The sequence below is a fragment of the Lissotriton helveticus genome, chromosome 3_1 (assembly GCF_964261635.1).
Source record: "Lissotriton helveticus chromosome 3_1, aLisHel1.1, whole genome shotgun sequence".
Lineage (NCBI taxonomy): Eukaryota > Metazoa > Chordata > Amphibia > Caudata > Salamandridae > Lissotriton > Lissotriton helveticus.
In genome coordinates this window covers 656,009,996-656,035,190 of record NC_136061.1, presented here as the reverse complement: position 1 = coordinate 656,035,190, position 25,195 = coordinate 656,009,996, and the positions used below count along the sequence as shown (strand labels likewise).

At 47.5% G+C, this 25,195-nt stretch overlaps 1 protein-coding gene across 1 annotated transcript in view; it reads right to left on the bottom strand.

The window, feature by feature from the left end:
* Positions 1 to 540: 540 nt before the first annotated feature.
* The window catches only part of IQCC (IQ motif containing C), a 59,585-nt gene continuing 34,930 nt past the window's right edge, over positions 541 to 25,195 (bottom strand). The window contains exons 4-5 of the mRNA XM_078680690.1: positions 1,935 to 2,056; positions 541 to 1,491 (exon numbers count right to left, since the gene is read on the bottom strand). Of these exons, the coding sequence (XP_078536816.1) occupies positions 1,459 to 1,491; positions 1,935 to 2,056 (155 nt within the window). The 3' untranslated portion in view covers positions 541 to 1,458. The remainder of the gene's footprint in view (positions 1,492 to 1,934; positions 2,057 to 25,195) is intronic.

Genomic DNA, 25,195 nt, shown 5'->3' with positions numbered 1-25,195 from the left:
CTAAATATTAGCCAGTATCTTGTGACCTCATTTATGCAACCACAGAATGGGCACAGGGCATTTTTACACAAACCCATTTAATTTCAAATCCAGCGATCCTAAATTATTCAAAAAGATAAGACTAGTGAGAACAAGAAAGAGAGACTGTTCTTTAAACAAACAATAACAAATACAGACTGTGTGGAAAAGCCTGTCAGGTCTCTTCAGAGCCATTTTCCAGACTCCAATGTTGGCATCTGAGAGAATCAAGTGCAGGAACCTTCACAATCCTAGGCAGGTTAATTCACCTGGGTTGGGGTGTCGCACCATATCTTCCAGCTCCTAGAGAGGTGGTTGCCTTTGCGGTAGGTGAGGCACAAACGCACCCCGCACCAGACGTGGCACAATGAGGTGAACGCCATAAAAATTCCAGCATTTGGTACATACAGCAGCCAACCAACAGATTCCTGACACCCTCGGTAACAGGAGACTTTTCAATGATCTAGTCTCTGCTGACTGAAGAAAGATACTCTTTCAAAGTGAACAGTTATGTTCAAAGAAGTAACATTAGTAATCACGTTGTATTTAAAGTCAGTTTATTATCTCACCTATAAATAATTGAAGTTTAAATTATATAAAATATATTTTAACAAAAGAAAGATATTGTACACAAAAATATAAGGATTAACACATACTGTCGGGAATGAGAAATTAAGTTGCACAAGAAAGGGAATGATTTTACTCCAGCTATGGCCCTCATAGCTTAGATAATAAACTAGGCTGTTATCTGTCCAGACATTTTCCAAATACATTACCTCAGCTCGCACCAATACCATAAGAGAACTGCTGAATAAACATCACGATTGTACCGAGAGTTCGTACAAATAAAATGGTGCGCCTGGTGTGCCAGAGTAAGAGTTAACCAACACTGGCCAATGTACGTGCATCTGGAAGGTGCAGTCGAGATGCAGCTCGGTCATCCAGCTGAGGGCGTGAGTGTGAGAGGTAAGCTCAGACTGATGGATCAGATATATGTTCCGAGTAACTCTCACACTGCTGCAGAGGATACAGGCCAAGGAGTGCCTAACTCCTGCAGATGTCAACCTCCTGAAACAAGGATAGTGTGGCATAGGATGAGAGCAAGGAACGTCAGGCTTGTGCAGTAGAGGTCTGCCGATGCCGGACCGGTCTAGTTTGATGCAAAGGATAGTTGCGTCTTTAGAGTAAGGTTTAATGTGTGGATCTGGTTGGTGCAGTAGTCGCATGATCTCATTTGCGTCAGTTGGTGCAGCAGCCACTTAGTAGCATGTATACCAGATCACACTGTGCAGCATGAAATGGGAAGGATGGCATTTCAGCAGCAACAAGATGGCAAATGGCAATCATCTGGAATCCTATTTCTTTGCGAGCTCCTTGCCTAGACAGTTTTGAAATTTCTAAATTCAGAAGTTCGCATTAGAGTATTTTTTTCTACGGTTCTCATGTTCCGAGACTCTGCTTCAAGATCAAATACTGCAAAAGAAAGGAGAGGAAATTTAAAATCACAGAGCACCTGCACATCGTGCACTTGTCAATGTCGCTTTCCCAATGCTCATTTATTTTAAAACTCCTTCCCCACAAACTTCCATTATTTAAGTCATCTGATATTCAGTTCAATGATAAACTTTTATAACCCACCAATAAAGTTCCAAAAGAATCCAAAAGTAGGGATCATCTCCAAACCTTTCTTCTTTGTTTTGCAAATCGAGTAGCAGCATCAACATTTCTCTCGCAGCAACAATCAAGCTACCAGGCTCAGGCAAATTAAAGGCCTCATTCACTTACACCAAGACATCCCTCTCTGACTCCATTTCCCCCAAAAGCACAATGCCAGCACAGCACTATAGGCAAGATCTTCCGTTCACACCAGAGCCTCGCAGTTACGCACCAGACACCCTTCGGGTTCAGTGTCTTACATTCTTGCGGCTCGCAATCGCCTGCTGCAGCCACAGCATCTCCATGGCCAGGTGGCTTCGGTACTGTCGCAACTGCGATAGGTTGCGGGGCAGATCGTCACCTCCATCCTTGAGCGGGGGAGCTGAGGAGAGAAAGGAAATGGATTACAAGGTGCCATTAGATTGATTCAACTTTGTATGCCTCAGTCGTGACAGTGAATGAAGAGACCACGGGCAGTGACGTAGTTATCATGGAGGTGACAGAGCACTAGCCAGCCTTTGGCCAACACCACATCTTATTCATCAATACTCAAAGAGAAGTTGTATTCCATTGTTTATTATGCTTCAACAAAAAAAATAAAAAACCTCACTGTGTTTTAATGGGCAGGTCACCGCTCCCTACAACTTACTGCTTCCAGAAACCTCAGCCCCGTGATGGAAGGGGCATACTCAGCACAGACCACAAATTGTTAGGCTTCGCCTACCAGACAGCGAAAGCTATCTGGTTGCGAAAGACCTCTTGTGAACATACAGTAGGCTTGTATCCCACCCGTTGCTTACCATTGGTTAGTTTTCTTGTCACTCATATTTGCCTCTTATTCAATGGCTGGCTTTGTCCATTTTGTCTTTGTATCTTTCAGGAAGCATAGCTCCTTTACTTGTGAAAGCATAGCTTCTTTACTTGTGTCCTTCCACTATTAACTTTCAGACAACTATGTATTCTTTCTTTCAGCACTCCACGAGAGTGCGTGTGTTTTCTTGCTTTCTTCTTCGTATTCTGTCAAATACCCTCACCTCCCACATACCCTCCACATTGCTCCTTCTTACCTCCAGTTTGTTCTAACGTGTGCTTAGTTGTAGGCTTATTTGCAGTGATACACATTCAGTTTTGGTATTTGATCTGTTTATATAATATATAGAAAAGCTAATGTTATTTTAATTTTTTTTAAAACGTGGTCAACTCTGAACATGCACCCATCTGTATCACCCATACACTACATGTTTTACTGGAAAGTGCTGGAGGAGTAGAGCACACATGCACATCCCTGCCCCGCATGCTTAGCACTCCTGGAGTTAAACTAAGGATGTTATTTTGCTTTTATTGCTCGTTTTCAACACTAAGCACGGGATGCCATTGTTTTCTTTGCATCAAAATGAAATATTGTAAAAAAGGAATTTGTTAAAAAAAATTGGTCTCAATTGCTTTCTGCCAGTATGTGAAGCTGCAGTCTCTGACGAGATGATCTTTGGGACCCTCCTTTGACTTTAAATGTTTTCTTTTCCCAAAGCTTTTAGCAGAAGTGGGGTTGTTTCAAGTCCCATGTGGTCAGTGCCGGGACATTATATGGGTATTGAATTATCAGGCTCGGGATCTCCGACAGCTTGTTGGCTTTATGTGAGCCCTGGAGTGAATGCCTCGTTTTCACTGCTGTTCGGACAGGACTAGACCAAAATGAGAGTTTACGCTGCTCTCAGCCAGCTGCTCGCACAGAAGAGGGAACGGATTTTAGAGGCGCTGTACCATGGCGCTGTTCGAGGCCCATGGCATTAAAGAGCCTCTTATTGCTTAAATTGTAGGCTGTAATGACAAAAGTTTGATGCATTTTCCGAAGGGGTTGGATATAGCCTGATTTGGAAGAAAATAGCGTTGGGACGTCAGGCAAAGCAAATAGTTTTATGTCCACAAAACAATGGTTTTGTGCGCAGAAAAAGTCATTTAACTTTTATTAATTCATTTGCAAATATTCCCTGCTTTTTATTTAGCTATACGTAAACTTTTAGTTCAAGTTATAACCTGGACAGCAAATCGGTGTTACCTCTCAGAACTATAGTATCCCGCCTCAAAGTCAGTCACCATCTTAAGCCCCCGCAAGGCTTTGGTCTCCCCCTTTAAAAAAAACAACAACTTTATTTCACCTTTTCTGGTTACAGCAACAAGTAACAAGAATGTCTCAGTTCATCACCATCAGTTTCACGTTGACTTAATGATACTGAAAGCACGGTGCAGAGTCTAAGAATATCAAATCTGTTTAGTCCCGTGATAAGGAGGAGAAAAATCTTTTACAGTTAGTATAACTTGATCACCAAAGTTATGTTGTAGGGGTGGCAGCCTGTGTCCAATTCCAATGGGGAGGATGATGGGGAATGCCCAAGTATTGGAACGCCAGTGTTTCTCATTTAAGTTCTGGGTCTGGTAGTTCCACTGCAGTATCCCCAATCATTCCTCCCAGCAGGAACAGCATCTTCTTATTTTTGTTGATCCGAAGACCCGAGGGCACACCACACTTTTCCACCGCCCGTAATAATATTGGGACTGACCGATCTGGCTGTCTTAGGTATACCAGGGTGTTGTATGCATACAATAACACAATATGCGTGATGTGCCCCACCTGCATACCTCAATCCTGCAACAACTCCCTCTCATACACTGCCAGTGGTACCGTGTCCAGGGCAAACAGAACTGGGGACAATGGGCAGCCCTTGCTTGTCCCTCTGGCAAGGTCTACGCCCTCTGAGACAACCCCTCCCGTGCGGATCCATGCCACAAGGTGAGAGTATAGCTACCTAGTCTGTTGTAGGAATTGTGGTCCAAGCCCCTTCACCTGGAGTACCCTCCAGAGATAGTCCCAGGTGAGGGTATCAAATGCCTTCTCAATATCCAACACTGCTACTACCCCTTGCCTTTCTGGGCCATATGCACATGTGACAATCTTTAGATTTTGATGTGAGCACCCCTACTGGGCATATTGGTCCTTTCAAATCACCACTCTACTGAGGTGAGTCGCTAAGACCTTAGAAAGTATTGTTGCGTCTACGTTTATCATTGAGAGCAAGCGATAGAACCCTGGGTCCCTGCCTAGTTTTGGAAGCATAATAACTGTGGCTTTTCTCATGGAGGCTGGGAGTTCTCTTAACTGCTTGGCCTCCTGTAGGGTGGTCCAGCAGACTAGGGATTAACCTGCCAGAGCATCTTTGTTAGAACTCTGCTGGAAATCAGTTAGGGCCTGGCTACATATCTAGGGAGCTCTTTGACTGCCTCTACCAGCTCATCCTTAGCAAAGTCTGCTTTAAAGCTCTCATACTGTTACTCTGTTAGACAGGGCAGGGTCATTTAGTCTTGAAAATCAGTCCCCTGGGACAACAGATGTGGTGCCGCTTTCCTATATATTTCCTGTAGGTGTTCCCTGAGCAGCTCATTAATTACCGTCAGGGTAGCGTCCATCTCATCCATTGGGTAGGTCAGGGCTAGTTTCACAGGTGGAGGCCGTTGTCGTTTGAGGAGCCAGGCCCAGTCTTACGCCCTTCAGTACAGAAGTTTTGTTGGTGTCGGCGCCTCGTAAAGCGATCAAATTTATCCCATAAGACACGGAGTCTGCGTTTGGCAGCTACTTGGTGGCCACACTCTTTAGCCCTCGCCTGTTTATTTGCCTGCATTCGGACTAGCTGCTGTTCGCAGTCCTGTATTTCACTTTCACGCTGCAGGCGTGCACCACAAGTTCTGGTGAGGCATTTCCCCGTATGAGCACTTTCAGGGCCTCCCACTCCGCTCCCCTCATGGTCAAGGTCATTCAATTATTTTCAAAATAGTCTGTCAGTGCTTCTCTGATCTCCGTTTTATAGGCTTCGACTTGGAGGGCTTCAGGATTCAGCCTCTACAAGGGGACACAGGGTTGGGTTCTCTATACTAAACTCCAGTAAGAGTGGGGCATGGTGAGAGAGCAACCTCATCAAGTACTGAAAACCCCCTGCCCTATGTGAAATTGTCCCCTGAAGTAAGAACTGGCCCAGTCTGCTGTATGCCCCTCGGGTCAGGGTGTAGCACGAGAACATACTAGAGTCCGGGTGGGCTGTCCTCCAGATGTCTACAGAGTTAAGGTTCACCATGATTTCCTTAAGCTGGGACATCATGATGGGTTTCGTTCTCAGTTTGGGGGGAGAGGGGAGGGTATGTCTGCTAAGCCGTCCAAAATACAGTTGAAGTCCTTAGTCCATACAAAGGCTGAGTCTATTTAGGTCAATCCCACCCACCTCTACTGCAGCATAGGACTCTGTTGTCTGTGTTAGGGGCATACAAATTTAGGAGGCAGAGGTCACTATTGTCTATGGTGCCATAAAGCAACACCTATCTGCCCTCAATTTTAGCCTTGAAGTAGCGCATTTGGAACATAGCACTGGGTGCAATACAAATTGAGAACCGCCCTTGCATAGTTGGAGAAGGTCGAGAAGTACAATTGCCCCCTCCACATTTTACCCAGCTTCTGTACCTCCCCTTCTAAAAGGGGAGTCTCTGCAAGATATGCTGTATGGACCCCTGACTTCTTAAGTCTGACTGTACCCTGTGCCGTTCAGGAGACCATAATAATTATGGCAGTCATCCAATCCAGTCAAGTATTCTCCAGATCTGCATCGCCTTCCCCCTTAAGGGCTGTCTCTACCCAGTCTTCTCGGGTCTCCTCACCCCAAGTGTTTTTCAGGGCTGCCCAGATCTGCGGCCCAACCAGCAGTACAGTTCCCTAAAGCTGAAGGCTCGTCACCTGAGGGCCACCTTAACTCAGTCCACTTCAATACTACTACCCGCTGTTAAGCCCTCCAACCATATAGTGAGTCACTCAGGGTAGTATCTTTTAGCATTTCAGTTACCATCTACCCCTATCATTCTACTGTCGGTGTCGCTGTGACCACCTCCACCAGGGCTCTGGCCCTTCTCTTTCTGCCTTGCAATCGTCAATGTAAAAGGTTCTGTCAGAACAAACCACCACGTGCGGTTCAGACTGTGTAATCACTTGGGTACCCTGTGAGCGTATACTGGCCAGGCGAGTCCTTGTCTCCTCGGGGTCCAGGAGTGGGAGTCTCCGCTTGCAGATATCAGGGTGCTGCTCCCCACCATGTTTCCACCCAGTCCCATGGCTTTTCGGGTATGGTAAAAGAGTATGCTTTGACCCCTTGGGGAAACTTCAACTTCTGGGAAAAAGAGCATATAAAGCAGTTCCACAGCCCTCAGTTTTTGTGTGAATGACTGTCAGAGGCGCTGGACCTGCTGTGTATAGTCTGGGAAAATACGACTAACAGAATGATCAAATGTCGGGTCTCCCGACTCACGTACCAGCCATAGGATCTGCAGATAATGAGTTTTGCTATTTTTGTATATGGTGGTGCAGGCGGCTGGGGTCTAGGGGTCAGCGACGTGTGAGCCCTTTCTACCACAAAGCCTCCTGATAGCGCATTTGGGCCTACAGTCAGTTTAAGCAAGCGTTACAAGAATAATTCAGGGGTCGTCCCATCAACTCCTTTGTGGAACTCCAGAAAGCGGGGGCTGCAGCGACGCAAGTGCCCTTCAGCATCCTCAACTCTCTCCTCAAACTTCCTGGTACGCTCTGTGAGTGAACCAACAATCGCCTTTTGGGTCTGGACTTCCTCTTGTAAGGCTGTTACATCCTTCTCAGTAGCCAAGGATCTTTCATCCACTTTACAGAGATCTACGCGGAGCAGGTTGACATGCTGAGAGAAGGAGTCTCGTTTGTTTCCAACGGCAAGCAAGAGGTTCGATTACCTCCACGATTTGGGCACCCATGGGGCCCTTTAGCGCCTGCACCGTTAAGTCATTCTGAGCCTCTGTTGGGAGCAGGGGGAAGTGGGGTTCTTCTCTCTCCCCGACTTGTCCCAATGGCAGCAAACTGGTTCATTTTAGTTTGCTGTGTCTGCTGAGTTCTGTCTTTGCTCATTGTGATTCGCTAACGGCTAAGGCGGTCAACCTCGAATCTGGGGAACTGGGTTTGAGTCTCAGCAATGACGCTGAACATCCTGTAATTCTGGGCAAATCACGAAATCTTCCCGCGCCTAACAAAAATGAATGTGTCCTCATGTAATGCAACTAGTGCTATGCAAAGCGCTCTGATACCTGATTCGGTTCAAGTTCGCGCTATATAAAACTCTTTAAAAAAGAAAAAAGGGCAGAGGGTAGATTCAATGGTGTGGTAGCCCTAAAGAGACAGCCACCTGAAGTTTCTATAGTCTTCACTTGTCGGCCCAGGGTGGGGTGCAATGTGCTTTCTGTAGTTCCTAGGGGGCCTGGGGATTCCCGGCTGTTGGAGTTAGCAACCAGCCCCTCTAGGCGTCCCGACCACAGATGCAGATCTGAACACATCCATATATGTACTCATTAACTTCAGGACCCCGTTTTAAAGATTAACAGGGCCCTTTGTGAACTGTAATAATGTAAATCACCACATTGAATGCGAAATATGGTGGTCCCTAATGTGCATATTTGTCTCTTTGTGGTAAAATGTAACCTTTCATTGACTACTCCGTCCTACAAACCAGATTCCTGCCAAGATCTTCTATGTGCTTTAGAAAAAAATAGAAAAGAAATGTAATAAAATAATTCCAGCCTCCCTGCCCTGTGCAAACTCTGTGGGACCTCTTGATATATTTTTTTTGTGTGGTCCCTAGAGAAGGAGGAGGTCGAACAATGTTCAAGACCAATTTCTATAAGTTTCTGGTTAACAGTAAACTTGGTTTATGCAGCAAGCTTTCACTGCTTGTGGCCTCGTTCGTCTTTTAATTTTGCTGTAAATAACTTTTTAGTTTAAGTAATGTCCCGGACAGTAAAACAGTATTGAAATCTCAGAGTGGAAGTCACCATCCTTCAGCACCCACAAGGTTCACTTGCACTTCCATTTGCAGTGGTTAATGCCACACATGTACTATTTGTCATCGTGCTTGCACCTTCTCCATATGTGAATACCACCACTATTAATGCACATTATACATGATGTATATTTCTCTATAAAAGTACTCTGTGTATATTGACTTAGAAGCAGGGTGACCACAGGCACAATTCAGTCTTAATTCATAAGGAGCTTTTATTAAAAGGAGAAATGTATGGTCTCACCCAGCCAGTCGAATCATGTAATGCTAGACCGGCCATAGAAACCTAATACTGTTGTCTAGCCGGGTACACATAGAACATTTTCTGGTGGAACACAAAGTTTGTCATAATAGTCATGAAATTATCATTCTGCATATAAGAATCTGTACAAATGTAAATGTTTTTCACAGTACTTGTCAGAAGAGCTTCGGATACACATTGGATAACAATTGTGAGGCCCAGTGACGACAACGGGTGAATAGGAGTTTAACCATGGTTTCATTATTGGTGCATAGCAAGCCCAAAAAACACCTAATGGGCTTCAAAACGTTAAGAGATGCCAGAGAATACTGGTTGAAAGACCCAATTCATAATTCAGGGCCCATGGTGAGCAATGCATTTCTCTTTGAAAAATACTGGTCAAATTTTCATAATGCCTACAATACTAATGCAGAGGCGTGTTTTTGCTTAACATAGGCCATTTAAGTATATATTTATATATATAGATGAGTTCTTTATTTGGATGCAAAGCAACCATATAAGATACAGCACATCATATAATAAATAAGCACACAATTCATCAAAAAAAAAAAAAAAGGAATACAGTACGATTTTAAAAACAATACGCATGAAAAAAAAACACATCACTTAATCAACTCCAGATAATCTGGATTTATAAGCAGCCTGCAAGAAACTTAACACTGCACAGAGAGTCAAAGGGTTCGGTAGCAGCTGTAAATGCAAAAGGGACATTTTAGCATGCTTTAACTTCAAACATTTGAGCAGGGGCCGTAGAAAACGTTTTCTGGGAAGTGAAAGCTATTTACACAGTACGATAAAATGTAATGTGTCCTGAGGAGATCGAATATCGCAGCCACAGGGACCTCGATGATCTGGTGACAGGAAAAATCTCATCGGGGATGCTAAAATGTGGTGAACTTGATTAAATCTAAACCATGTGATTAAAAATCTGTCGTGAGCATTAGTTAAGCCCAAGAAGTACAGTTCCATACCCAATACCGATTTTAACATTACATATGCCCTCACTGAAGGTTTGCTGAGCTCCAGATTTTCACGTTTCGAGCTTAAAAATTTGAAGTGTGCATCTTTTATAATATTAACGTCCCCCTTATTTAAAGTGTCATTTGCAAAGAAAATATCTGGACTACCTATCGTCTGAAAAGACTCCCTTATATGAAGTATCCAAAGTATTTTATTACCACGCTCCAATTTCAAGCAGTCCGATACAATCAATCGATTTAAATGCTTGTGCTCGGAGGTCCAAATCTTTATCCAGCACACTAGGGGTTTGATTGCCACTTGGTCTGCCAGAAAACCCACCCCAAGCTCTTCATGTACAGTCTAAACTGGCGTACCAGGGGGTACCCGTAAAATCCGTCGCAGCAATTTCTTTTCTGCCACCTGTAGCCTATGTGTGGGCACATACACCCAGATTTCACTCCCATATATTACTCTTGAGATGCCCTTCGATTTATAAGGTTTAAGGATCACCTCCAGGGCCCTTGAGCCTAATCTACTCGCAAAACTAGTAATGGCTCCCAAGGATTTATTCAGCTCATTTAGCTTCCCTTCTAGGAGGACTTACCACTTTAGCTTGCCATCGAATAACTCTCCCTTTAAAGCTTTTTGGCCAGATCCCCAGTGGGCCCACCACCAGTGCATACGACTTGGTAAAGTTCACGGACAGATTCAGCCCATCCATAAAAGCCACAAAACCGTCTATTATGACCTCCCGGCCCGTACGGGCCATGAGCACCGCGTCGTGCGCATAGAGTAGGCATGGCAAAACTCTTGTGCCTGCTCTAGGGGATTCTGATTGACGGCCCAGGAGTGCTGCCTCGAGGCCGTTAATATAAACCAAAAATAACAAGCATTTACAATGCAATGGTCTCGTCTTTGGTAAAGTTAGAGCTATTGGCATTGCTCATGACATTATTTTTGTTTTTAAAACATATAAATAAATGGCATTGTTATTTACATTGCCAATATCTTAATCTCTCGCAAATGCGAGACCTATTGCATTTGCACCCACACACACACAGAGCCACACGAGCCCACACACACACACAGAGCCACACACACACACTGGAGCAGTCACATACACACACACACACACCGGAGCAGTCACACACACACACACACACACTCTGGAGCAGTCACATACACACACACACACACACTGGAGCAGTCACACGCACACACACTCTGGAGCAGTCACATATACACACACACACACTCTGGAGCAGTCACATATACACACACACTGGAGCAGTCACACACACACACACACACACACACACTGGAGCAGTCACACACACACACACTGGAGCAGTCACACACGCACACACTCTGGAGCAGTCACATATACACACACACACACTCTGGAGCAGTCACATATACACACACACACACACTGGAGCAGTCACACACACACACACACTGGAGCAGTCACACACACACACACACACACACACACTGGAGCAGTCACACACACACACACTGGAGCAGTCACACACACACACACTGGAGCAGTCACATACACACACTCTGGAGCAGTCACACGCACACACTCTGGAGCAGTCACACGCACACACTCTGGAGCAGTCACACGCACACACTCTGGAGCAGTCACACGCACACACTCTGGAGCAGTCACACGCACACACTCTGGAGCAGTCACACGCACACACTCTGGAGCAGTCACACGCACACACTCTGGAGCAGTCACACGCACACACTCTGGAGCAGTCACACGCACACACTCTGGAGCAGTCACACGCACACACTCTGGAGCAGTCACACACACACTCTGGAGCAGTCACACACACACTCTGGAGCAGTCACACACACACACACACACACTGGAGCAGTCACACACACACACACACACTGGAGCAGTCACACACACACACACTGGAGCAGTCACACACACACACACTGGAGCAGTCACACACACACACACACACACACACTCTGGAGCAGTCACACACACACTCTGGAGCAGTCACACACACACACTCTGGAGCATACATACACACACACACACACACACACTGGAGCAGTCACATACACACACACACACACTGGAGCAGTCACACACACACACACACACACATTGGGGCAGTCACACACACACTCTGGAGCAGTCACACACACACACTGACACTGGAGCAGTAATACACACACACACTGGAGCAGTCACATACACACACACACTGGAGCAGTCACACACACACTCTGGAGCAGTCACATACACACACACACACACATTGGGGCAGTCTTACACACACACACACTGGAGCAGTCACACACACACACACACTCTGGAGCAGTCACATACACACACACACACACACTGGAGCAGTCATACACACACACTGGAGCAGTCACACACACGCACACTGGAGCAGTCACACACACTGGAGCAGTCACAAACACACACACACACACACACACTGGAGCAGTCACATACACACACACAGACTGGAGCAGTCACATACACACACACTGGATCAGTCACACACACAAGAACACACACTGGAGCAGTCTCACACACACACACACACACACTGGAGCAGTTGTGTGGCCCCCAGAGCTCTCATTGGGTGCACTGTCTCCTTACCTTGAGTTTCCCTGCAGCCATGGGTGCTTCAGACTCTAGTGTGTGGCTCAGTGGCTCCCACAATGCCCTGCGGCAGTGAGCTATAGTGAGGTTGCTGATGGCAGTGCACTGACTTGTGATGACACACTCACTGGAGCAGTTGTGTGGTCGGCAGAGCCTGGAATGGATGTCCTTGGGCCTACCACAATGTCCCACGGCAGTGAGTTGTGATGGCAGTGCACTCACTGTCTGCGGTTGGTGCCCGCACACACTGGAGCAGTTGTGTGCCCACCGGTGCCCTCAGCACCTTGGAATGCCCGCCTTGGCACGGCTGCCCGCAGCCCTGCGCAGACGCTGCTGTGATCTTGGCCGCACGCAGGTGAGTGGGCGGCGCTGCTTGTGCATTCACGGGGCACTCACGCTGCCGGGGATTTGTGCACATTGTTCTGCTGGGGGGTCTCACAGGGAGGCGTGTGTGCCCCCTCCCCTCCTCTGGCCCTAGCTGCTGTCAGCGGAGGGCCCCGGGCCTGCATCCGCCTTCTTGCCACATTCCTTCTCCTCCTGGCAGCCAATGAATGGAATGTCTGACATAGCGCCGCGACGGGACTCAATAGCTGCAAGGCGCTTCCTGTTTGGAGGAGGGGGTGCGCGGAGCATCCGGGGAAGGTGAGATGGATTCATTCGCTGGGACCAGGCGGGAGGAGAAGGGGTTAAGGAGCGGGTAATGCAGAGCTGGCTCCCGCGCCGGAGGTGTAACTCGGTCCTACTCGGAGCTGTAATAGGGCTGTGCGGGGATTATTGGAGCACAAGGAGGGAGGGAGGGACAGAGAGTGGGAGAGGGAGAGAGAGCCGCTGCGGCAGCCATAGACGAGGCGGACTGCCTAGCATACGCCGCGCACCCCCTCGCATGGCGCTGCCTCACTGCTGCTGCCGCCGAAGAGCTCAGGTCGGTAAAAATAAATAAATAAAGTGAGTGTGGTGTCCCTAGCGGACGCCGCGCTCATTAAAGTAATAACAAGCACATGCAAAGCAATGGAGGGGGGGTGGGAACGGAGACACGGACAGCGGGAGGGGGGGAGGGCAGGACAGCAAGCACGAACAAGGGGGGGTAGGACAGGACAGCAAGCACTCACCTGAGGACGACTTCTTCCGGCGGCGTTTGGGTGAAATGGCAAAACAAAAGCGCCGCCCAAAAAAAAAAAAGTAAACTCCCACCTCCGAATGACGAAAAAAAGGGGTGGGGCTTGAAAAAAAGTAAGAAACGCCCACGAATCTGCTCAAGCCCTGAGTGACACACATCTCTTCCAATGGCTAGCCTTCATTTATGAAGCTAGCCAATGGAAGAGAAGGCGGGTTCAAGCCCCACTATAGGGAAAACATAAAATCTCGGGCTCCGCCCACACTAAGCAGTGTGACGCTAGGCCCGAGACCTAAAAAAGGGGCTAAGATGAACTCTTGACGCACCCCGTGTACAATTAAAATGTTTGGTGAGGACACCCTCATGTGAGACTCTCACTGCTGGCGATGTATTGGCATGGAGTGATATGACAAGATGTTCAATACAGGGATCCACTCCCAATGAGGTTAAAATGTCCCATAACTTTGACCGGTTTACCCCGTCGAATGCGGACGGAAGGTCCATAAAGGCCAAATACATGGCACTTTAACTACTTTTTAGGTCTTTCCTACAGAGAACTTTAGCAGTTTGTCGGAAGAAACATTGTGTAACATACTAAATATGTAGAGCGTATCAGCACATTACTCATGATTGGTTGGCTTACTTCCCTATTTGATTTGTATGTATATCTGTTGGCTCCCCTTCCCCTTCTGGTGTTTGTGCCTATCCTGAAGCTTAGCTGGTTTACTGTGTTTCTTACGGGATGAGTTGCCTCCTTCCACTGCTTACAATGAGGGAACTGCTCTTTTCTTTTACCACTCCAAGGGTGTGCAAGTAGTTTCTTACTCTCTTCAACAGGTGTTGCTTACTCCCTCACATCCTCACCCCACATTCTCAATGTGGCACCACCCTTTCAAGCTTCTCCCACCCTCCCCATACTGCTCCTCGGTTTTTTTCCTACTATCCACCCAGAGCCTCCCTGTCTCCCCCATTTTTCTCTGTCTCCCCCCCTCCTTTTTTTTTTTAAATTGTATTTTGTTTTTTATTCTTCGCAGGGCTGAAGTTTGATATCAGGATGCTCCAAGATGGTTATATGTTATTTTGGAATAGTAAATAAAAAAAGGTAGGCTGCCATAGCTTCATGATGCGTACGTGCACATACACAATGATCCATATGCATGCACATAATTAATCAGCTGGGACCAGTCATTTTGTCTTTTTTTGCTAGTTGTTTTTGCAGATGTTGTCCAGCATCAGCAAAAAGCATTGACAAAGCCAAAAATCCAGCTAGGCATTTCAAAGACACATCCGATTGGCCAATATAGACAGCAGAGGCTCGCGGCGGAACGCTGTCTCAGATTCCCATGAAAGTGAAAACAATAGGTCTTTCGCTGACGCTCGACCTAAAAACGTGATGTTTATAACTAACCTAAAGCAGGTAATGCACAGCCGAATGTTGTTTTCATTGGTAAAAAAAAGATAGTGTTTCGAGAACATTTTACTGCGCCCTTAAAATTACACCCCAGATTACGGACCTACGGCTCTATTTTTGTGTGTTGACTTGTGTAGCTCACAGTGCTAACACAAAACTCTAAAGAGGGAGGTGTTGAGGAAAAATATTAGATTTGTTAAAGTAAGAGTTTGGCTATTGGACTCTGCAACAAAAAAAATCGCCAGAGTTTCTAAACGTTGTCTACCCCCAGAGACCCGTCTGTCTTTCCATGACCTTTCATATCCACTTCCTGTGGACTGATGTGCTCACGGGCCTCCGCTCCAGCCCATTTCCTTCACTCCCAGCTTAAGCCCCCTGAGTGAATCATGCACTTTCCCCCCCACCTTCAACGCCCAGAATCAATTCAAACGAGTGTTTTCCCAAACAGGTGCAACCGTTTGCTGTCCTCCCTATTGTCATGACCGGCTGCAAACTTCCTAGGTCTCCCCCCATCAACATACATATGTTGTGGTCGACTTGCTCTAAAGATTGTCGTCCAGTCATCGCTGAGTGTCTCATTAATCTCGGATGTGCCCGATTCAACCATTAATGCAAATCTTAATGTCTGTCCCGTAGTATTTCTTCTGTTGCATTTTATTGCTTATCCTCCGCATAATTACGTTTTTACATTTCAGTGGCAAAGATCTTCTCGCCCAGCCACCCATTAGGTAAATGTGTAATTGTAAACTTTGCAGCCTTGGATTCGCTTTCATGCATAGTTTAACACGGGTGTAACACCCTCCGGCTTCTGCCCACACCCACTAAGAAGCCCCATGCCGCTCTGCCGGGCCTAGTGGACTTCCACGTTTGCCCTTTTCCTTACCTAAGAATTATCTTGTAAGCAGGGCCGGCGGGACTGTGGGTTGCCCAGCACATCATTTTTAATGTTAGCGCTGTACTCTCACAAACCAGGTAGATTGCATTAACACATTGTTGGAAACCGGCTATTTCGGGTAGGCTAAGGCTGATGCCAAAGCCAGGCCGAAACCACCATTCCAGTCAAGGCAAGGAAGTCACACGCCAAGATAACCCCTGCTCGCCCTCTAGGTAGCATGGCGCGGGCAGTCTAGGCTAAACTCGGAGGCGATGTGTAAAGCATTTGCGTCAGCGCACAACAGCAACAACATACTAGGTACACCACAAAAGAGACTCCACACAAGGTTATATTAAAATAACTTTTGTATTGTCAAAACATATCAGATAGAAATTACACATGTACATTGTGCCAACTGGCACGGCAATATTCACAAGGGATTATGTACACAGGACAGGGCCACATAGGCCACTGTCATAATCAGCACTTCTAGAAATAGAAATAATACTTGTAGAAATTAGAATAAAAGTATATAAACTTCACTGTAACACAAAGTAACAGTTATAGATCACACCCAGTAACTACTGGGAACAGGTAAGTACCACCTACGCAACCCTACACTCCTTGGGAGACTGTCTCGCAGGGGACCAGGACCTCACTAGGACCACCTGTACTAAAAGAACAACCCCCTAAGTATCACACAGCATTTAGGGGTCTAAGAAAAGAACACATTACCCATGATGCAATAACCTACATTCAGAGGAGTAATAAAGAGAAACACAGGATGCCTAAAGCATTCAGAGGTGTTAAGAATAAAGCACACGATGCAATAAAATACATTCAGGGGTGCAGCGCAAGAAGACACATGATGACTAAACATTCAGAGGTGCAGCGCAGGAAAAGTAAGACACATGATGCATAAACCTACACATTCAGAGGGGTCAAGAGTAGAGCAATAGCGCAAGAATCACATGATGTCTAAAAACATTCAGAGGTGTAAGATCAAGGTGCGTAATCATACTAAATGCATTACATTTCCTAGCACCACATCACAATGCGCAAAACTCACATTAGGCAAATACTATCACATGAGCCACTACCTGTGGCAGTCCCTAGGCCAACTGGCCTTGTTGGGGCTCAGACGCCCTGAGTCTCAGTGTCAGGGTGCGTTGCCATGCAGCGCCAGTCTCAAAGTATAAAAAGCCTAAACGTGGCAGCTGCCCACGAAGTGCTGGGCAACTGTGCACCAGAAGCTGTGGCAGGGCTATCAGTAGCCCCTAGAACAAATCTGCGCCACCTGAGCCACACAGGCTCTAAGACAAACACTGCGCACGTTGGGGCCACACAGGCCCTGGCCAACACTGGTCGAACATGGGAGCCACAGCCACACTGGCTCTAAAGCAACATGCCCCCTGGAGCCTCCCTGGACTCTCCAAGCGTTGGGGCGACCCACTGTCAACTGGGGCCGCCCTTGAAGCCCTCATCGCGGTGGAGTCCCCCACGGGGAACTCTAACTTCTCAAAATGCCCCCAGAGCCTCTCAGGGCTCCAAATACAAAAAATGAGGCGGGGAGCCCCTCCGGGCTCTGTGCACGTTGGGGCGACCCACTGCCAACCGGGCCCGCCCAGGAAGCCTTCACGGCTTCCTACTGGCACTAGGCGCGAGCTCGCGCCACTGCGGGGGGGGCGGACACCGACAACGTGTCCCGGCGCCCCTCCTCTCTTCTGCCCCCGCGTTGGAGCCTTGCAGGGCTCAACACAAAGACTGGCCCCTCGAGCCTTCCCAGGCTCTACACACCGTTGGAGCGGCCCGCTGCCATACGGGGCCGCTCTGACGAAGGGGGACCTCCCAGGCACAGCCCCACTCGGCCCGCCCTCAGCCCAGACTCACCGGGGCTCACGGGGCGGCTCCTCCGTCTTCCTGGGGCAGGCGCCGACAATGCGCCTCGGGCCCCCAGGCTCTCCCCTCTCGGCATCGGCCGCCATCTCCCTCGCGCCTTCCTCCTCTTCCTCCCGCCTCACAGGCTGCGGGGCGGGACTTCCGGCCGGCCGCGCAGGGATTGGCCGGCCGGCCAGGTACTTCCGGGTCGCCGCGGGCAGCGCGGCGGCCCTCGCTAGGCAGGCAGGCGGGCAGCAATCGCGAGGTGGGCACTCGTAAATCAAATAAACAACTGGGCAAATCCAAGTCGGAAAAATAAGCGGAGTGGGCTCCCGCGCCGATCCGCCGCCGGCCTCCAGCAGCAACGCGCTTCCAAGCGCTATAGAGGCACACAAAGCGCTCCAGCACTAGAAGTGCAACCAAAGCGCCATGGGCAGGAAATAAAGCGCTCTCAGCGCTATGAAGGACAAGTCCAGCGCTCCCAGCGCTGGAAGGCAATAAAGCGCTCTCTCAGCGCTAGATGCAGATGAAGCGCTCCCTCAGCGCTACCGGGACAAGTCCAGCCAAGTCCTTCAGGGGGATGCAGCAAAGTCCCTCCAGGGTAAAGCAAAGTCCCCCATCCTTCCAGGACAGGCAGAGGGGTCCCCCAGAGGTCCAGGCATCCAGGGGCTGGGCAGCGCCCGCCCCTGGTAGATTCCAGTCCGAAGTAAGAACAAGACAAGAACATTTTGGAAGGAGACACCGTCCCTTCTTATACACAGAAATGCCTTTGAAGTACTTTGAAGCTTTCGTGCAAGGGGCCCTGAGTACTGGAATGTTTCTGGTTTACGTCTCCCTGACAGCTTCAGGGCCAGAGGTGACAGTGGGCCGCCAGGATGGAGAGCCAGCAGGGTGGGCGGCAGGCACAGCCCGGCACCACCAGATGCTCTTTCCTCCCATCCCTGACAGCAGAGGGGCCTTTCATCTACCCCCTCCTCCGGGGCCTTGCAGACCCTGCAGACCCTGTTCTACTCAAACCAGACAGTCCATCTACCAACAGGCCCAGGCATGCCTGGGCCAGGCCCATCAGCCAATCACGTGCTAGCAGACTCACTACACAATTATGCCAACTTCTAAAAGTGGCGCTTCTAGACTACACACAGCCATGCCGCAAACACCATTCTGCAGCATTCATTCTCACGAGTTCATACATATCAAACTCGCCCCTGCACTCCCCACGCATCAGGAATCTACCATGGGCATACATATTTCCCAGTCATTCCTATGGGAGGGCAGGTCACTCACCATCCATACACAGAAAGCACACGCACTTTATACTGTACCACAGTGAAAAAGTGCGCAGAGGCCTACAATCACCAATCCAGGTTCCAAAAACAGGCTAGGAAAAAGCAAAAAGTCACGGGGTAAACCTGCCCAAAGGACCGGGTCCTACACACATACAGTGTCGCCTCAGCACCAAAGAACCCTTCATGTATACACCTCTTGTAATAAAAGACGTGCCACATTTATTAGTCTGTACTTCCAAGTTATGCTGTTTGGATCGAGCCTTGTGGTCAGATTATAAAAACCCTGGAAGTATCTGATCCAGTGTAGAAACAGACCCCCCTCCCCCCAGCAGGACTGTCTCTTTCATTTTTAGTATGCACACCTTTCACTAACAGTCTTTACTATTATAACAAAGAGACGGAAATGTCCACGTTTCTTCTCGAGTCTGAGTTTCTTTGCAGTAATTGCTACTTCGAGTGTAGTGTTCTGTGACACAAACGTGTATTTTCATGCATCGCTAAAGACAACATTTCCATGACAGAGCGAAACAGCCTTTCCACCTTTATTTGAATTTTCCCGAAAACGTAACACCTCAGCCAGTCCTTTAAGTTCGAACGTTGACACCGTCGCAGCAAAGTGTCACCTCTCTAAGTACCGCATTAGAGCAATCAACAGCAGGCCCGTGAGCTTATGCAAAGCGTCGGGCCTGGTGTCCAACCCCCCGTTTAGCGATTGTAGCTGCTTTTGATCTGCTCGGGCTGGAAACACAAAAGAAAGGCGCAGCCTCACAATCCTGTTTTCCCAGTGCATGTTTGCAAGTGCCAAAATGCAAAGTGCTGCTGGCTAAAAAAGCCACATCTGAAGGAAAGCTGCTCCAAGAGAAATGCATAGCATTGACATATTTTTGCAGCGGCCACCCGTTTGAGGTTGGAAGAATATTACTCACTGCCCCAGAAATGTGTGTCCAAAGTAGGGCCAACCAAAGAGGATCTGTAGTAGATTCTTAGGACAATCTGTAATCTGCAAATACATTCAATTGAAATTTACTGTATGTAAACATATTTTATGCAGATGTCGGGAAACAGGGTCCGCACAAAAGCAGGTAAATGAAACCCGCATCCCGGCGGGTTCTAGACCGGTCTCCAAAGCAAAACAAAGCAGCGGCGCACAGCGGTCTCCTACTGTGAGGCGCGAGACACACGACCACACTCTGCCGCTTACTTCTTGCTGAGCTTGTCTGCGTCCCCGGGATGTGCTTCCACTGCGTCCGCCATGTCTGCCACTGAGACAAGGAGCAGAATGTAATACATCCGGGTACCGGAGGCGGGGAGGCGGCTGGAGCGTTTCCGGGTCAGCAGAGGCGGCTGCTACAGGCAAGGGGTGAGCTGGGGACGCGGTGTCCGCTTCCACTCAGTTTCGGCGCATGGCTGTTGGGTGCCGTTTGAATTATGCAACCCAGGCCAGGCGATGCGGCGGAGATACGGGGAGTCACGACAAAAGAGCCAGGTGAGTGGGGGGTGGCTGCGTGCATGTGTGTGTGTGCGCGCGCGTGTGTGTATATATATGCAGTGTGTGCGCATGCGTGAGTGAGGCTGTGAATCTGAGGCAGGAGATCTGCACGGCGCCGTGCGCGCCCGCGAGAACAAATCTGAGACAGCAGAGGCTTGTGGCCGAACGCTGTCTCAGATTCCCATGAAAGTGAAAACAATAGGTCTTTCGCTGACGCTCGACCTAAACATCACAAGATTCACATTCCCAAAGACGGAAGAGTTCATAAGGTCATTTTGTGTAATATATACAGCTACCTCACTATTAAAAGTGTGAATTGTGTTATCCTCCGCTCAACCCCCACCACATATAACATACACCTGTTTGGTGCTTGTATAAAAAAACTAAGTTCTCAATCCAACAGAAAAGGTGCGACTGTCTCTATGGTGGAATGCACAGAGCTTCACAGATACAGATCGGACATACTAATGGATGCTGGTTACCATAATCAGTGATTTGAGTATCTTGCTTACAGAAGGAATATCATCCATAAACTCTGTAGCAAAGAGAAGCCACCATGTACTGAACAAGGTAGAGTCCTGAGAGTGTGTGCAAGGTCTGTAGTAGTAGTAAAATACGTTATTGTATTGCTCAATCGATTACAATAAAAATGCAAACATTTAAAAGAAAAATTATCAGTCATGTAGAACGTCAATAATTTTAACTTGCTATCATAGTCAATATGACACTTTGTAATACAAGGATTGTGTAAGTTCCCACAGTGGCTTCCGTTCATTATTCATCCATCTTCTACCACAATAGCACAATATTATTTACTTCAGTCTATTTCTTTTTCCAAGTTAAAGTGCTAATGTGCTCAATAGGCAAAATATATGCATCTGATTTACCATTAGAGATTCTATACATTCGCCTCCCTGGTGTATTCATTTTTCTCCATTAATTTACATATATTATTTAACCTTTTGCCATTATTATAATAATTTTACTCTCAACCTATGATTTCATAGATATACATAAGCGCTAATGTGGCACATGTTCAAAATTCATTCACCCTTCTACCTCTGTATTGTGTTCTTTTAACTCACTATTATTTTTGCCAATATAATAAATTGCCAGAAGTATAAGATACATAATTTTCACGAACGTATACAATTTTAATTTCAATCTCACTATATGGGACATCTACGCTGTTGATGCTTTACATGCATGATTCTTTGAGCCTAAAACAGTATCCAACGACCTCAGCAGTAGTTCATATTTTAGCATTTTTAAACAAGGAGCATAAGTATATCCTCCGTATGGGCAACAGCTTAGGTCAGGTATATATTAGATGTACAAGAGTTTCAATGGTAGCTCCACAGAACAGGCAAGCTGGTCTGCCTTTAAGTGCCTGGTTCCATTTTGCATCATACTCCCAAATCTGCATAAAAAATAGTCTAGATCCTAAAAATGTCCATGTTATAAAGCCAGGTAAGTTCCATCCTAAATATGGCAGTGAGCGTATTGCGTATTAAATTTTTTCGCACACATCCAGTCATTTGCCCCTTCTCTTGTAAATCAGGCAAATCGTAAGATCCTAATCCCAATGTACTGTACAATTCTCTGTATTTCGATCTCCCTAACTCTTCAAATATTAGATGTTTCAATGAAGATGAGTCAGTCTTGGAACAATCAATGTAATTCACAAAGCTTCTGTTGTGTAATAGTGCTAGGGATTTTAGACCGAGTTCCAATCTCATGATACAGTGTGGGGTTGCCCGTTGTAGATTTAATAAGGTGCGTACACATTTCAAAAAACATTTCTCAAAGTTAGAGATGACCTTCTTACTCATTACTGGGGATGCATATAATATATGTGGAACTAAATTCATAAGTAATGCTTTAAGTGATGGGCTAATCACTTCCCCTCCAAACACTTTCATTAATCTTGAAATTGATTTAGTAATGAGAGTTGATTTCGAATTATTACTGGCAGAATGACTTAACTAGGATAACTTATTATAAAAATCACTCCAAGGTAATCATATCGCTCCACTACTTCAATTGATGTTTCGTCTAGTGTCCACCTTTTAGGTTTTATCGGCTGTCCAAAGGTCACAATTTTTGTTTTGGGCTCATTGCCTATCAATCCATTCAATTAGTTGTAAGTGTATGCTTGTTAGAACCTGGGGTAGCTTGGCCTAGGGCAAGACATACATTTCAGAGGCACAGTGTTAAGGTTGCAGACCACCCAACAGTAAAACCACGCAATATCACACAAAAATAACGCTACACCAAAATGTGGAAAAATAAGTACTGCTTTATAAAAATAATATAATCTTTGTTTTCAAAATATACAGCTTAGGACATTTCAAGATACTTTAGAATCAGCAATTATACCTTTAAACTACTAAGCAATTTCAATTAGTTTCTTCAGTACATTACATTTAGTTGTCTTCAAATCAGAAATTCCACTTCCAGAGATGTTAACCTGTTTCAATAAGACAGTACACTTGTCAATAAATTAATAATAGCACTTCAGACTTTCTATCTCAAATCAGTGACCAACATCAATTGTGCATTTCATCAGACTTCAGAACCAATTTCAAATGGTTACTATACTGTGCACAATACCAGTCTCCCTCAGCACCAACCTCCCTCACTGCTGACAATTGTGAAGGTGCTTTTCCCAGCAGAGCCACGTATCAGTTACACCTCTCATGAACTAACCGAGGTAACCCCACCCTCTGGAAGGGATTCTTTATTCCCCTACTCGTGCAGTCTTACTCCCCTCCCTTCGAGTACCTCTCCTTACTTGCAGGCAGGTTCTTGTGGTGTCAGTGCAAAGGGGAAAATCCACTTATCAGGGAACAGGGGGCTCAGCGCTGAACAAGCTCACGTGGTGCCCCTCTCTCCTCTCTCCCGCTAGCGCTGGCTTCTCTGGTTGCGCTTCAGCGGGGAAAAGAGATCTCAGAAGACTGTAGGCCGCCGGATTCCTCTGTACCCCCTCCCGCTCGCGCCAGCCTCACAGTGGGCGCTTGAGCCGGGGAAAGGGATTCTCGCCGGTCTCCGCCGCCGAGAGAAACCTTCGGCGCTCCTCCTCAGTTACTCCTCGCTGGGGCTGAGGGTTGCGCTAATCACCTGGGCATGCGCGAGGCACACACAGGATACTCCGCCTCACAGCTCGCCTCCGCTTCCGCTTTTTCCCGCGCAGGCTCCACAGTCAAGACGCTGCTTCCTCCGGGCCCGCTTTCTTTTGTGCCCCTCCTTCCTGGGATATCGACAACAGACGGGGCATGCGCGAAGGCGCCTTCACTTCCTCCTCAACCGGGTCGCTGCAGGCAATGCGTCTAAAACGCGGAAGGCGCCCCAGGGGTACCGGCCAAGGTGGCGCTGCCTCAATGAAACTGGCACCCTTCTCCTCCAAAGCGCCTCAGACACAATCCGGCGCCAATCTCTCCTGGCCACTGCTCCACAGCAGGTGAGAGGTGACTCCCTGTGGGATGATTGAATGAGGGAACAGGCGCTGAATCTAGGGCTGACTGGAATTGAGGGCCAAATTAAAAGGGGGAGGGCCACAAGATCTAACCCTTCCCTAAGTAAGGAAATCACAGCAGAATTCCCTTCACTGGGCAGAGGACTGCGCTCCGCAGCGCTGCAGTCTCCTTCTCCTATAGACTTCCCCTATATGGTTTAGAGAAGGGGCAAGCTAGGCGCCCAGGGTCTCCAGTAACTTCCCACAGCGGGGCCAAGACAAGTAACTAAAAGGGGAGTAATGGGTTGGACCAAATAGGCAGCTTCCCAGTCCAGGAGGTCAACCCTAAGTCTAACCTTTTCCCACCCTCAGCTACAACCTGTCCTCCAGCTGACTTCCACAGGTAGACAAAATGGCTGCCCCGCATTCCGCCTTTTATAGGCTGCCCTTCAGTGGTCCAGAATGGACCAGAAGGTTCTGGAATGCCCTATGCTGGTCTATGGGTGAGTTCTGGACTTGGCAGTTAGGGCAGTTGGTAGCCACCATTTTGTGGCTCCAACTTTCCCTGTCAGAACAGGCCTCTGGGCCTGAGGTAAAAGATTATGGGGGGAAAAAGAACACCTATCCCCTTGACCAACACCTATAAAAAGTAGTAGACACAAAAATATTAAGGGTATGAGGGGCAAAAAGGGGACAAAATAAAGAATAATGAGGAGGGACTAAGCAAAAAAATCCAGACAGGTCTAACACGCGTCCCCCCCAGCTGAAAGTGGGGAGAACTACCCAACCCCTTGGGAGTCCTCTTCACTAAGGCGGAAATACCTGGAGAGACCGTCTGCATTGGCGTGGTCCACTCCAGGCCGGTGTTCCACCCGGAAGTCCATTCCCTGTAGGGAGATGGACCACCTCAACAGCTTGGGATTTTCCCCCTTCATTTGCATCAGCCAACGAAGGGGGCGGTGGTCAGTCTGAACCAGGAAGTGCGAGCCAAAGAGGTATGGCCGCAGCTTCTTCAGAGCCCACACCACCGCAAAAGCTTCCCTCTCAATTGCACTCCACTTCTGTTCCCGGGGAAGCAGTCTCCTGGATAAGAAGACTACAGGCTGATCCAGGCCCTCTTCATTTAGTTGCGATAACACTGCCCCAATGCCATGTTCGGATGCATCTGTTTGAACAATGAACTCCTTGGAGAAATCGGGAGCCTTCAAGACCGGTGCTTCACACATTGCCTGCTTCAACTTTTCAAAGGCTTGCTGACAAGC